The sequence below is a fragment of the Pseudorca crassidens genome, chromosome 14, assembly GCF_039906515.1.
Source record: "Pseudorca crassidens isolate mPseCra1 chromosome 14, mPseCra1.hap1, whole genome shotgun sequence".
Lineage (NCBI taxonomy): Eukaryota > Metazoa > Chordata > Mammalia > Artiodactyla > Delphinidae > Pseudorca > Pseudorca crassidens.
Genome location: NC_090309.1, coordinates 79014712 through 79027932, shown reverse-complemented (window position 1 = coordinate 79027932; position 13221 = coordinate 79014712). Strand labels below are relative to the sequence as shown.

At 46.4% G+C, this 13221-nt stretch overlaps 1 protein-coding gene across 1 annotated transcript; it reads left to right on the top strand.

The window, feature by feature from the left end:
* Window positions 1-1666: 1666 nt before the first annotated feature.
* Window positions 1667-2233, top strand: MSGN1 (mesogenin 1). The gene has a single exon (XM_067703930.1). It carries the CDS (start codon window positions 1667-1669, stop codon window positions 2231-2233), a length of 567 nt encoding a protein of 188 aa, XP_067560031.1.
* The last annotated feature ends 10988 nt before the right edge of the window (window positions 2234-13221 follow it).

Below are 13221 nucleotides of genomic sequence, written 5' to 3'. Positions count from 1 at the left end.
GGGTTTTTTTTTTTTTTAAGGTGGGCTTTGGGGTCTTAAGAGGGATCTTGGGTCAACCACTTCCTAGTGGCACTACCACTTCCTACCAGGGAAATCTTTACTGGTTCTTTTAAGCTCTTAGAGCCTCAGTATTTTTATCTGTAAAGTGTGTTTTGTTCTTTTTTTAGATAAAGGTTAGTTATAACAATATATAAAATTCCTTGAATAGAATCAACAGATTCTAGGCTTTCCAATAAGAGTTGAAGGGAGAGAAAGAGGAGAAGGGAAAGGAGAAGTCATTTATTACATTTATTATGTTTCATTAACGTTATTATTCTTCAAGATACGGCTTAGGGTCTTTTAGTAAATGGCAAAATTAAGAGCATTCTTCCACAGATTACCTGCTTGAGCTATTTTCCCCCTGAGCCAAGCTAATTAAAAAATACCACAAATGTTCTAATTACACCATTGACATTTCTTTTCGGTAACTGCAAAGGGACTTTAATAACCATGTTAAAGGACACATTAATATGAAATGTAACTCACTGTGAGTCTGATGTTCCTACTAATTTCTGGAATTAGTGGCACAGAGAATAAGTTGCATTTGTGGGACAAATGGGGAATCTGAGACCCCCTTTCCAAAGCACAGGGTCTATCTCTCCGAGCATTAGGAAGTGAAGCAAACTAGCAAGACCATCCAACTTAACACATTCAGCGGCATTTGGAGCTATGGTGGGGAAAACAGGCTCCCTAGTTAATTTCACACTTCCTCTATACATTTCAAAAAACAAGGTGTGACTCTGGATATTCAAAAGACCTTCAGAAGGCTAAATGCCAGGTACTTTCCAAACTTCCCTGCCCTAAAGGAGCTTTCTGTTTCCCCGTGTCTGTTTGCTGGGGGAAATCCCAAACTGCTCAGTTAAAGCTAGGGCTTTAAGCTTCTCGAAGGATATTTCCTGCTCATTATGGCTCTGGGTTTACTGGAGCTGTTGGCGTTTGTCATTCTCGGTGTAGGAATGCTGGGGGCTTGTCTGCACTCTGCAAAACCCAAGGAAATTTGCTAAAGAGGAAGGAAAGGAGGAAACGGGCGTCCAAGGTGTGCCTGTGTTCCCTCCTCCCAAGAGCCGCATGCAGTAAGAGCCGTTGTCTGCGTTTGACAAATGAAGAATCCAAGCTCAGAGGGGTTACCTTGTCCCTAGAGCACACCGCTTCTCCAGCATTGCACCCCCTCTGCTCCGAAATCTCTAAGCGGTCGTGGCCCCTCTGGGGCACTCTGCACCTCTCCACCAGGCCCCTCACCACCACTTCCTTGCTGCAGATTGCCCTAGGTTTGTTTTTCTTCGCTCCCTCATTAATGAGTTCCACAGGACATGCTAAGTCTAGTTATGCAGCTTTAATTGGTTTAGTTACAACAAGATAATTCCTTTTTTCTTCTCTCAGAGGCCTTTCTGTTTAAAGACATTTTAGCTGGAAGATGCTAATTATCAATGAGGAGAAAGTGACACCTGAAGAGTTCATTCTCCATCTTGGTCCTTGGTTTCTCCTTTGAACTCCCTCTACCCGGCCCTCGTTCCCACTTCAGCACTTCTCCCTGACCATCATAAAAGAGACCTCTGCCCTGGCCGGGCGGCAGAACTTTCCTTCTCACTTGCCACGGAGTCGTTCTCTCTGCAGTTGTGTCGCAGGCATGGACAGCCTGCGTGAGACCTTCCTCAGCCTCGAAGATGGCTTGGACTCCTCCGACAGCCCTGGCCTGCTGTCCTCCTGGGACTGGAAAGACAGGGCAGGGCCCTTTGAGCTGACCCAGGCCTCTCCCACCCAGAGCCTCTCTCCGGCCCCATCGCTGGAGTCCTATTCTTCTCCTTGTCCGGCTGTGGCTGGGCTGTCCTGTGGGCGTGGAGGTGCCAACAATGGGGGCGGCGATGACTGCGGCGGCCTTGGGACTGGCGGCCTGGTGGAGGTGGGCTATGATATGTTAGCTTTCCAGCCTGCCTATCTGCAGGGTGCTGGTGGCCCCAAAACCCCGAAGGGCACCAAAGTCAGGATGTCTGTTCAGCGGAGACGGAAGGCCAGCGAGAGGGAGAAGCTCCGGATGAGGACCTTGGCCGATGCCCTGCACACCCTCCGGAATTACCTGCCACCTGTCTACAGCCAAAGGAGCCAGCCGCTCACCAAGATCCAGACGCTGAAGTACACCATCAAGTACATCGGAGAACTCACAGACCTTCTCAACAGCGGGGCCCAGAGCACCTGAGCTCGGCCCAGGGACTCAGGGACTTACCACCCAGCCCCCTGGGTGGGGGCAGAGGACCTTTAAAGACCTGGACCACCTCACGGCACAACAGCACCTGGTTATCGTTATACAGTGAGCGTGGTGACCTTGTTGTCTGAAAAGTTCTAAGGGAATTCCCACTGGACTAGTCAGGACCACCAGAACACTTAACTGACAGTCAGCAGGTACTTTTGCTTCCAGTTTTCCCACCATTTCTCAAGAGACTTGCCCTTTGCAAAGAGACAGTTGGCTTTACCCTTTTCTGTCTGTTCGAGGTATTTTAAAGGGTCAGTGATTTCAAATGTATTTTTTCAATCGTGTAAAATTGTTACAATTAATCTTCTCCTGCCATTTTGGGGGGGGTAGCTTTCTTTCTGTTGCTAACTAAACCTGTATTTTGTACGGGATCCAGGGTGACACCTGGATTCTTACTTAGAAAGATTAGTGTCAAGTAAAGGGCTACAGCGCTCCTGTTTTATTTTGTTCGTGTGCGTGTGTGTGTGTGTGTGTGTGACTAAAATCAGGCCTTTGCTTTTGCAGGGAACAAAATCACTTAAATGCAGAAGAAATTAGTGACATGGTAAATAGAAACTCACAGGCAGACAGACTACATTAAGACAGACTGGAGAGTTTAAAGACCAGCCCCTTCTCTCTTAAGGGAAAGAAAAGGAGGCTTTACAGGGCTTTTGGAGCCAGAGGAGGAAAAGGGGGAAGACTCAGCCTCACAGCCGGGGCTTGAATAGAGCTGGGAGGGTGGGCTCTCCCTGAGCCAGGCCGGGTGTGAATATGACCTCACTGAATCCCTTCACTTACTCATTTCTCAAATGAAGAGATTGGCCCAAAACTCTAGTTTGAGTCTAGAGATAAGTGAAAGGGTCAGGATTAGAACTCAAGTCTCTGTCTAACCCTCCAAAGGGATTTATTTCTTTAGCCATAGCTCCTTCTCCTACACTCCCCAAATCACCTCACATGCACGCCCGCACAAACACACCCCCTCTTCCCAGTACCTCATCTTAGGGTGGTGACTGTAGCGCCCTCAGCTTGGCTGATCTGATGGCACACGTCATTGAAAAGGAGGCTTGGAATTAAGGAGTTCCTCAGAAACTAGTAGGCTTTTTTTTGTGTGTGTGGTACGCGGGCCTCGCACTGTTGTGGCCTCTCCCGTTGCGGAGCACAGGCTCCGGACGCGCAGGCTCAGCGGCCATGGCTCACGGGTCCAGCAGCTCCACGGCATGTGGGATCTTCCCGGCATGCACCTGCATCGGCAGGCGGACTCTCAACCACTGCGCCACCAGGGAAGCCCTAGTAGGCTTTTTTAGGGGTGAATTTTTCTCCCAATTGTTATTAACCAGCTGCTTTTTTTTTTTTTTTTTTTTGTGAATTGTCTCCTGTCATTTTTTCTACTGTTTTTTTTTCTTGTTTTTAATAACAAATTACAAAGGCAGTAGGTGTGTTCACAATTTAATATATAACTTCTCCACTTTCTTTGCTGATACAAACGTATACAAATAAATATAGGTGTATATACATTTTTTAAGAATACCTTGAATTCTGAAAATTGCTTTTTTTTTACTTAGCAATATATAGTAAAAGTCCTTCCAGTTTAACACAAATAAATCCGTATTGTAAGTACCATTATTTCTTTGATTTTATAGATGAGGAAATTGAAGCACAGACTTGCCCTAAGTCACACGTGAAAAATATAGGGGAAAGTAGAGGTTCAAACAATGTTCCATAGCACAGGTATGCTATGCTAAACACAATTTGTTTAATTAATCACCTTTTGAATGAAATTTAGGGTTTTTCAGTTTTTTATTACCAAAAACTGCTGTTAACAAACATCACGGACAACTAGCTTTATCCACTGATACTATCATTAGCTTGAAAATTTCCCAGAAATGGGATTCCTGGATCAGACTTGTGTGCTCGCACACTTTAAATTTAAATAGATACAGTTACGTGTAGAAAAGTTCGTAGTTATTTACACTTGCCCAACATTATGGGATAGAAGCAGCTGGTCCACGTTGTCCCTGGATATTATCAATCTTCTGAAATTTTCAATGGATTAAAAAAGGGTTCTGCTGTTCTTGTGTTAATTTTAATTTCCCTGTGTACAATCTGAGATGGCTCACCTTTTAAAATCTTTTTGTGACTGCTGTTCATTTTGGTTCTTCTATAACTCGCCAGTGTATGTCCTTTGCCAGTTTTCTATTGGGTTATTTATCTTGTTAAGAATTTGGGAGATTTCTTTGCACACTGTACGTATTGAAAATTTTCCTTACAGTTTCTCATTTTGTTATCATCTTTGTGTATGGTATCTTATATTTATGATTTTGATTCTGATATCTTTTGTTCTTTGAAGCTTTTCATTTGTATATGATCAAATCTCTCCTCTTTTTTTTAATGGCTTCTGTGTTTCTTCCCTTTGCTTAACTTCTCCCAGTTCCAAGGCTATCCAAATATTTTGATTTTTCAAATATTTTAATATTTATAAATGGATCTTTAATATACCTGCAATTTATTTTTGTCCATAGTGCAAAGAAGGAATCTAACTTTATTTCTGATTAATCTTCTTATAACTGCAAAATAAGTATAACTTGTCATGAGGGGTGGTGGGTGACAGTGGGGAAGAGCTGCTAAAATGTCATCCTATGTATACAGATCTTTGTCTACTTCTGATGTATTTCTTGTTGATGCCTTAGAGGAGAAACTAGAAAATGTTGAATAATATCAAGATTTTCTTCAAGGGATTCCACCCTGTGCATGTACAGGTGTTCACGTGAGCATGTGTGTGTGTGCAGATGTGTGTGTATTTGTTCCTTTGTGTGTGTGTGTGTGTGTGTGTGTGTGATGTTTCATGTGTCGGGGGAAGAGAATTAGAGAGGATAATAATATGGGAAAGGGAGTGTTCAGCCTTTCATCAGCGTCTAGACCAGCTGGTATTTTCCTTGCCATTTTAAAGAGAGTGGAACCCAAATGTGCTTGGCTTTTGATTTTTTCTTTTTTTTTTTTTTGCGGTACGCGGGCCTCTCACTGTTGTGGCCTCCCCCGTTGTGGAGCACAGGCTCCGGACACGCAGGCCCAGCGGCCATGGCTCACGGGCCCAGCCGCTCCACGGCACGTGGGATCCTCCCGGACCGGGGCACGAACCCGTGTCCCCTGCATTGGCAGGTGGACTCTCAACCACTGCGCCACCAGGGAAGCCCAGCTTTTGATTTTTTCAAGCTCAAGCTTTAAGCATGGTTTATACATCGCTTGAATAATTTTGGTTGCCCTGGGGACAAAATACTGTGGATGGGTTAGGAGGTCCTATCTTTAGTTTCAAAAAATTCTGGAAAGCCACCAACTCAACTACTAGGTGGGCTTGCCCTCAGGACTCCGAAGGTCCTCCTCATAGGGGAGGCATGTGGAAAGCCTGGAGTAGGTGACAGTTCCCTGGTCTTACTGTCACCACCTGCAGCCCTGGCAGGCCGTCACCAGGAGAGGCAGCTGCACGTCAGCATTCAACTCCGCAGTAATCCGCAGTGAAGTCATCTCCGGAGTGGGGAGGATAGCTAGCTGGACCGGGTCCCTGATTCCTCTAGAAAGCAGTTAAAAGCAGTTGGCTCAAGCCTAGCTCAAGATTAAGTTATTTCTGGTGCTTGGCTAGGGAACCACAGTTTGTGGGCATCCACCGTGTTGTGGTCAGAGTTTTCACACTCATAATTTCATGTAATCCTCCTAACCGCCCCTGGGGGTGGACGTTATCAGTCCCGTTTTGAGGATGAGGAAACGAAGGTTTAGGACAGCTAAATGGTGTAAAGCCACGCGATTAGCTGCGGGCACGTGGTTGGCTAGTTGGCAGCGGGTGAGTTCAGCTCTAACTCCAAAGCTCGGGCCCCTCCTGCAGAATCGCACTGCCGTTTCCTCCAGGCGACTCTGTGTGCCCTGGGCTGAGCAGACAGAGAGTTTCTCGGCAAATGCTCACGCCCAGACTTCTCAGCTTTGTCTCTGCCTCGCCATCTCTGGGGCCCTCATTTCTTTTACTGTCTGAAGCATTTCTGAAAGGGCTCTTCATCTTGTCCTCTAAACTATTTCCCTTTGAACTTCTGCCTCTGCCCCAAACATTTCCTCCAAAATTCCTTTCACCTCCTTGCTGGCGCCTAGAGTCCTTCTTAATCCACAGAGAAACCTGACTTCTGCTGTTCATTTGTGTTCAATAAAATGTTCCACAATTCACACCAGGCTGAGGTTTCTTTGTTCTTCTTGTGGTTTAGGCCGCATCAGCTAATTGGGAGAGAGGTCAGAGCTGGGGTGGGAGAGAGCCTCAGCAAACTGACAAGTCGACAGAATTACCCTTACTTTAGGACATCTTAAAAAAAAACAACAGCAAAAGAAGATGCATATGCAAGTGAGTTTTGGAGCTGCCGCTCTGAGCTCTCATTACAGTAGCTTAGTATGTTATGTGACTCCCCTGAGGCGTTGTTTGATTCCCATACAGGCTCCAGGCTGCAGCAAGGAGACTGGACCTGGGCCTTGACCCCTGTGGGCGCAGTCCAAGCTGGCTTGAAGGCAGCAAGAGCTTGGCAAACACCTCTTGTCCTCCTGCTGGGAAGCCAAGATAACCTCTACCTTGCAATGAAATACTGAAGACTAAGCAGTGCCTCTTAGAGCAGCGCTGGATGGATTTGCTCTTATTATTTTGGTTCCAGAAAGTCCCAACCCTGAGGAGGAAGAAAGCAAAAATCTTCTGAGAAGCCTGGGGAGAAAGCACACTTATTTGTTTGTCTCTTGGGGTTGGGGCTATTGACTCTCCTTTCCTTAGCAGAGTCTCCCATTAAGTTCTTTCTCATATAAACTCTATTGACTTCTACTTCTCTTCATTAAGTTAAGTGGGGAGCCCAGCAGGGCTGGAGGTCAGGGCTGTGCAGGAGGGAGGAGAGTTTAGGAGGCACCGCACAGGCTCTTCCCAACTCTTCCCAGTAGTTGTAGATTCATCATCTGAGGTGTCAGTCTCAGGGGCAAAGACTCAATATACTTTTTCTCTTTTACTCTTAACAGCCAACAATAGGAGATCACTAATATTAGCCCATTTTGCAAATAAAGACACAGGCTCAGAGAAGCCAAGTCACCTTGCGCAAGGTCACATAATTGGTGCAGGGCTCAGGATTCCACCCAGGGCTGCTTGACTCATTGTTTTGACAAGACTAAGCTCCAGGTGCCGGAAATGCAGCCGGGAACAAAATAAGACACAGCAAAGTCTCCGCATTCAAGCCTCTCCCACTAGTCTATGCTCTCATTTGAAGAAGGTTTGCATTTGCATGTTCAAGCAACTTTATAGGATGTACAGAGATCAGGGCATATTTTAAACTGTGATACCTTTTCTACTCTCCTCCCACATGATATAGAGCATGGTCATTCTTTCTCTCTCTCTCATAGACTGGAATGTGAGAAAAGTATGGGAGTTTGGTAACAAACTTGGGGCTTTTGTATGCCTCCAAAGGGATCACAGATCAGATTTCAGAAGTACTTGTTCCCACGGACTACAGTTTATGCATCATTTCCTTCAGTTTCTTTTGGGTGCAAAATGAAAAAATGGAAAATGGCAATCATAATATTAATAATAATGGCACAACAACGAATACTTATTGTGTGTTTACTCTGGGTAAGGCACCGTTCTAAGTACTTTGCATGAAATAACTATTTTAACCCCTTATGAATGAAGAAATAAGGACTAAAGTTTTCCCCATTTTATAGATGAGAAAACTGAGGCACAGAGAACTGAAAACTAATCCAAGTTCACGCAACATATCAGCAGCAGACCCAGGAATCAAACCCCAGCACGTTCCACACCAAGCCCTTACTATTACACCAGGTGTGTCTTTATATTGGTTTAGTGATTACAAAACATTTCACATACATTATCCTATTTGATTCTTTAATTCCTACTTAACCTAATTATATATGAAGTTGAACAAGGATTGTTATGTCCAGTTTACAGATGAGACTATTAAGGCTCATAATGACAAAATATCGTAACTAGGAATAAATGGCAGCTCTGGTACCAGAATCCAAGTGTTTAAACTCCTGGTCTGGTACTTTCTGGCTAAACTCTTCTGTCTCCAAAGGAAATCTAGTTGTGCCTTAAAGCCTGCCCCTAAGGGGATCCTCATAACAACAGAACAACAAAATGTGCTCTATGGTAACATTTTTTCAAGTGGGTTTTCCATGGAACCTTTTCTGAATTTTTGAATCTCATCAGTGTGCACACAAAACAATCTGTATCTGCATGTAAGGAAGGGTGACGAAAGCCTAAACCCTTGAACAGAATTTTATTCCCCTTCATAACTCGAGAATTTGCATCCCCAAGAGATTCCCATCCCTGTTTTTACTGCACATCTAATTACTTCCTAGCAGAGAAAGCAGGTGACATTTAAGTAATTTAAGTTCCAGGATTCTAACACACATCAAAAGCCTAATATATTCTGGCACAGCTGAGAGTCAGGCAGTGGGCTGAATACCCCGGCACTGAAACAGAGGGGAGACATGCAATAATGGTGGGAGCTGCTAGACCAGATATGAGGGCTAGGGAAGGAGACGGGAGTCAGATTTCAGCGGCAGCCCTTCGGCGGCGCAGATGCAGAGCAGAGGTGCACGCAGCCCAGCGAGGGAGAAGGACAAGTAAAGAGATGAAAGGACCCGATGCCCCTGGCGGGACTCAGGGAAGGCGTCACACAGGAGGAGGCTCTTGAAGTTGTCCTCTAGAGAGCCAAGGGTATCCTGAACAGAGGAAACAGCGTGCGCAAAAGCACAGAGGTCTGAGAAAGCGCTGGGGTTTGGGGATCAGAAGCTGGCTGGTTTGGTTGAAGCTCACAGGGTGAGTTTGGCGGGCAGGGAAGGGAGATGGACAGGATAGCGGGACCGGGAGGCTGAGGGCTTGAACCTCCTTCCAGCTGTGGGGAAACTGACTCTCAACATGAGAGAAGCCTCTCTCACCCACAGCCTAACTCAGGTGGTTACATAACCGTGTCCCGATCAATGCACCTGGCATAGAACATCACGCACTTGTAATGAGCAATTGACGATGTGATCCACTGGCTCAGTTACTAAATCCTCAAGTTTTTCTTGTTTTACTTCTTCTGTTGTACTTCTTTACATATCCACGAAGAAATCCAGTCTTTAGTGATATTTCTTAAAATCATCTTTCCACTTCTGCTTTTCCTGTATCTCACTCATATTTTATTTTTTCGAAAAAATCTCCTCCCCACTTTTGTCCTTCCCCCCTCCCGCTCTCCCCACCATCGGCCCCTCCCTCTGTTCTGATCACACCCGTCCAGCTCTAGAGCTCTCCTAGGGAGGGAAGGGGGAGAAATGAAGCAGATATAGCCAGAATCTTCTTTCATCGCTAGGTCCAGTCAGGCAGTGTTCATCCTTTGCTGCTTGTGAGCATAGACCTCCATGCAGCGTTGCTTGCATTTAAGGCCCCTTTCATTTTTTAATCATTCATGCAGTATGGGTTATCAAGCATATGTGAAGCTAGCTGAGTACTAGGCCTTGGAGCAAGAAGTGGGTGAAGGGTGATCAAGATGACACAAATTGAACACAAGTCACCTTGTGCTCTTTCTTAACCTACATGATCTCATTTAATCCTCATAATGACCTTGTGAGGACAAAATGTAGTCTTCGTTCTCAAGAAGTTTAAATGGAGTTGGGGGAGACAGGCCAGTACCTGAATAAGCATATACAGGCAAAAAATAAAGCGATAGACATTTTTAAAGGGTGCCTAAAATCAGTGGGAATAAGGGAAGGAAAGAGGGGTTCTGTTAGACGGGGTACCTGGCTTCGTAGGTTAGCTGGCACTGAACTTGAACCTAGATGGAGAAGTGGAAACTTGATAGGGCACAAGGGCAGTTCGAGAGAAAAAGAACAGCAAAAGCAAAGGTCCAAAGGCAGGAATCAGTGAGAGACGCGGTATGAGGGCACCTGGGCCGAGACAGAGAGTAGAGAGTGAGTTTGGATACAGGTTACAAAGGGCCCGGATGCTAAACTAAGGGGTTGGACTCAGCAAACACCTTTGTTCTGTAAGACTATGTGAAGATGATGAATTTATTCGCCGAACAAGAGTTGATGAGCTGATGGCATGTTTCTTAGCCTGTGTTTGGTTTTTGGGAGAGAGACAGGACCCCAAGCCTTTGCAAGCTTATGCTCTAGTGGTGGAGGAATACGATTCCATGATTGGTTGAGAGGACTGTGGCTCAGAGAGTGAGTCTGGAGGGGCATTCTCTGGGGATTGGAAGCACAGGAAGGAGGGGTTGAGGGGTTACAGAATGAGAGAGCTGAGGCTGGAGGGCTGGGATGGACACAGAAGGCAGAGCATCCCAGTGGAACTGGAGAGGAGGGTGAATGAGGGACCAGGAGAAGTGGCGAGAAGGGAAAGGTGGGCCCTGCTTTGGAAAGCTCTGGACAAGCCAGTGCAAAAGACATTTCCAAATTCTGATCTGCCCGTGAGCGTTCTGTTGTTCCTGAATGTTCGCTTCAGTGCATAACTATCAAAACAGAGTGCCTGCCGAGTGCTTCCACATCCGAACACACTCCCAGCAGGTCTGTGAGGTCGATGCTACCATCCCCATTTCACAGACGAAAACGAGGCTCAGAGAGGAGAAGCAAGTCTTTGCAGTAAAGGGCTAATTGGTTCCAAAGCTTCCCCAAGCCCCCACCACCCCAGCAGCACTACCCTAATTCACATAAAGAACCTGAACGTAGAAACTAAAGAGTGATGATCACACGGGAGGGATGATTACTCAGGAGGCTTCTGAGCGTAGCACTATCTGTGATTAATTCTTAAATGATAAGCTTCAGGAATGGGGGAGGGACAGATGTATTTCTCCATTTGCAGCGAGTTAAGGAAATGCAAACCCCTCCCTATTTTGATCTTTCAGTTTTCTTGTTTAGGGGGTGACCCAGCGGTTTAAAAAAGCATGCACATCCAAGTAAAACGCTCCAGTCACTTTTCGGGCTCTCTGGTTCTTGCAAAAGAGGTCCTTTCAGTCCGTCCTGCTCCGGTGTCCCCTTGCCCCCGCCCCTAATCACCGCAGCGGGCGAGCCTCCGAGGGGCTCCCAGAGCGGGCTTTTCACGCTGTTGACAAGGCTGGAGGCGCCGAAGTGGGCCCCTGGGGGGCCGGAGGGACCAGGGCCTCCGTCACAAAGGGCTCTAGTTAAAAGGAACAAGAGGTGCTGGAGAAACGCCATGGCCTTGTTTCCTGTTTGTTTGGTGTTTGTGTATTTCAAATACCAGGAAGGAGCAACAGTTTCCATTCCGGAGCCCGGAGTACGTCCAACAACGCCGAGGACCTGTAGCCCTAGGGCAGCGCGTCTTTGCGGAAGCAGGAACCCGAGGCAGATCCTATTTCCCCCACTTTTGGAATTCCCCGTCCATCCTGTGAACGGAGGCTTTTTTCCTGAAATGCTGAGGTCAGTTTCCCTACCCACCAGGCACCCAGTCGCTGCTTCCAGACCCACCTGCCCTCGGGTATCTGAATTGGGCGGCGAGGGGACAGCGAGCCCTGTCCCCGCAGCCCGGCTCAGCGCTCGCCCGGCTTCGAGGGGCGTCGGCCGACTGTTCCGCTGTCAGGGAGGCCCCTTGGCTGGAAAACAAGGAATCCATTCAGAAAACGTTATTTCCGGGCGAGTAGGCAATCCTGCAGACCTGGTCCTGGACTGAGGAGAGGGAAAAGCAGCGCAGATGCGACCCTCAGCGGTGCTCAAGCGTGAGCCTGGGGGTGGGAGGGGGAACGAAGGCCACGTCCCTTCCTCTCAGCCAGGCTCTGAACAGACTTGGTGCCAAAGCAGAGGGACAGCTTTGTTTCGTGGTCCGGGAAACGGAGAAGCCTGGTGGTTTAGTAAAAAGTGCTCTGCTTTGGAGTTCCTTAGCAATGCCTCCAAAGTCACAAGGTTCATAAACTCCAGGTAATTGTCTTATCTGCAAAATGGGGGAACAAAGCTTACTTCATGGCCAGGAGCGAGAGATTAAATGGGACAGTGACATGCACAGTGATGGATGAAGCGAATGCTAATTTCCTTCCCCTTAAGTTCAGGAGCTCTGGTGAATTAGCTGACATTTTTCTCAAAAAGTTAAATCAGCAAGCTCAGCAGAGGAGAGTTGGCAGGAGGTGAATTTCTTGTCCCCAATGGGGCAGCAGGGGGTAGGTGGCCTCATGATGGCAGAGACTGGGCTGGCAGTCAATGATCCAGCCTGGAGGCAGAGACCCAAACTAAACTACAGAAGGAAGCTGTTACCTGTAATTCAGTCTTGAAATCATAGTATTACTTAAAATATGTTTCAAAGCAAAATAAAAAAAATAAAAAGTTCAGACAGTATGGAGGAACTGAAAATGCAAAGTACAATTAGCTTTCCTCGTCTAGACAACTACTACACTTAAAAAAAAAATTATTTATTTATTGGCTGTGTTGGGTCTTCGTTTCTGTGCGAGGGCTTTCTCTAGTTGCGCCGAGCGGGGGCCACTCTTCATTGCGGTGCGTGGGCCTCTCACTATCGAGGCCTCTCGTTGCGGAGCACAGGCTCCAGACACGCAGGCTCAGTAGTTGTGGCTCACGGGCCCAGTTGCTCCGCGGCATGTGGGATCTTCCCAGACCAGGGCTCAAACCCATGTCCCCTGCATTGGCAGGCAGATTCTCAACCACTGTGCCACCAGGGAAGCCCTACACTTTTTTATTCTGGAGTTTGCCTTATGATTTTAAATGATATATATGAAAGACCAAGAAATCGGCATTTACTCTTTTTCAAATACTGCGTCTCCTAATTATTCCATTTTTTTTATATTGGCAAGATTTATAACAATAAATCTTGTTTTCTAATTACAATGAGTTGTTCTGGGTTTTATTCATAGGTTAAATCTAAAAACTGAAAACTGATAAACAGCTTTTACAACATTATTCAGTAAATTTTATGCTGTGAATTCTTAGTCATAGTA

Excerpts from the sequence above, each read along its gene's own strand:
- MSGN1 (XM_067703930.1), top strand. The coding sequence starts at position 1,667 with ATGGACAGCCTGCGTGAGACCTTCCTCAGCCTCGAAGATGGCTTGGAC.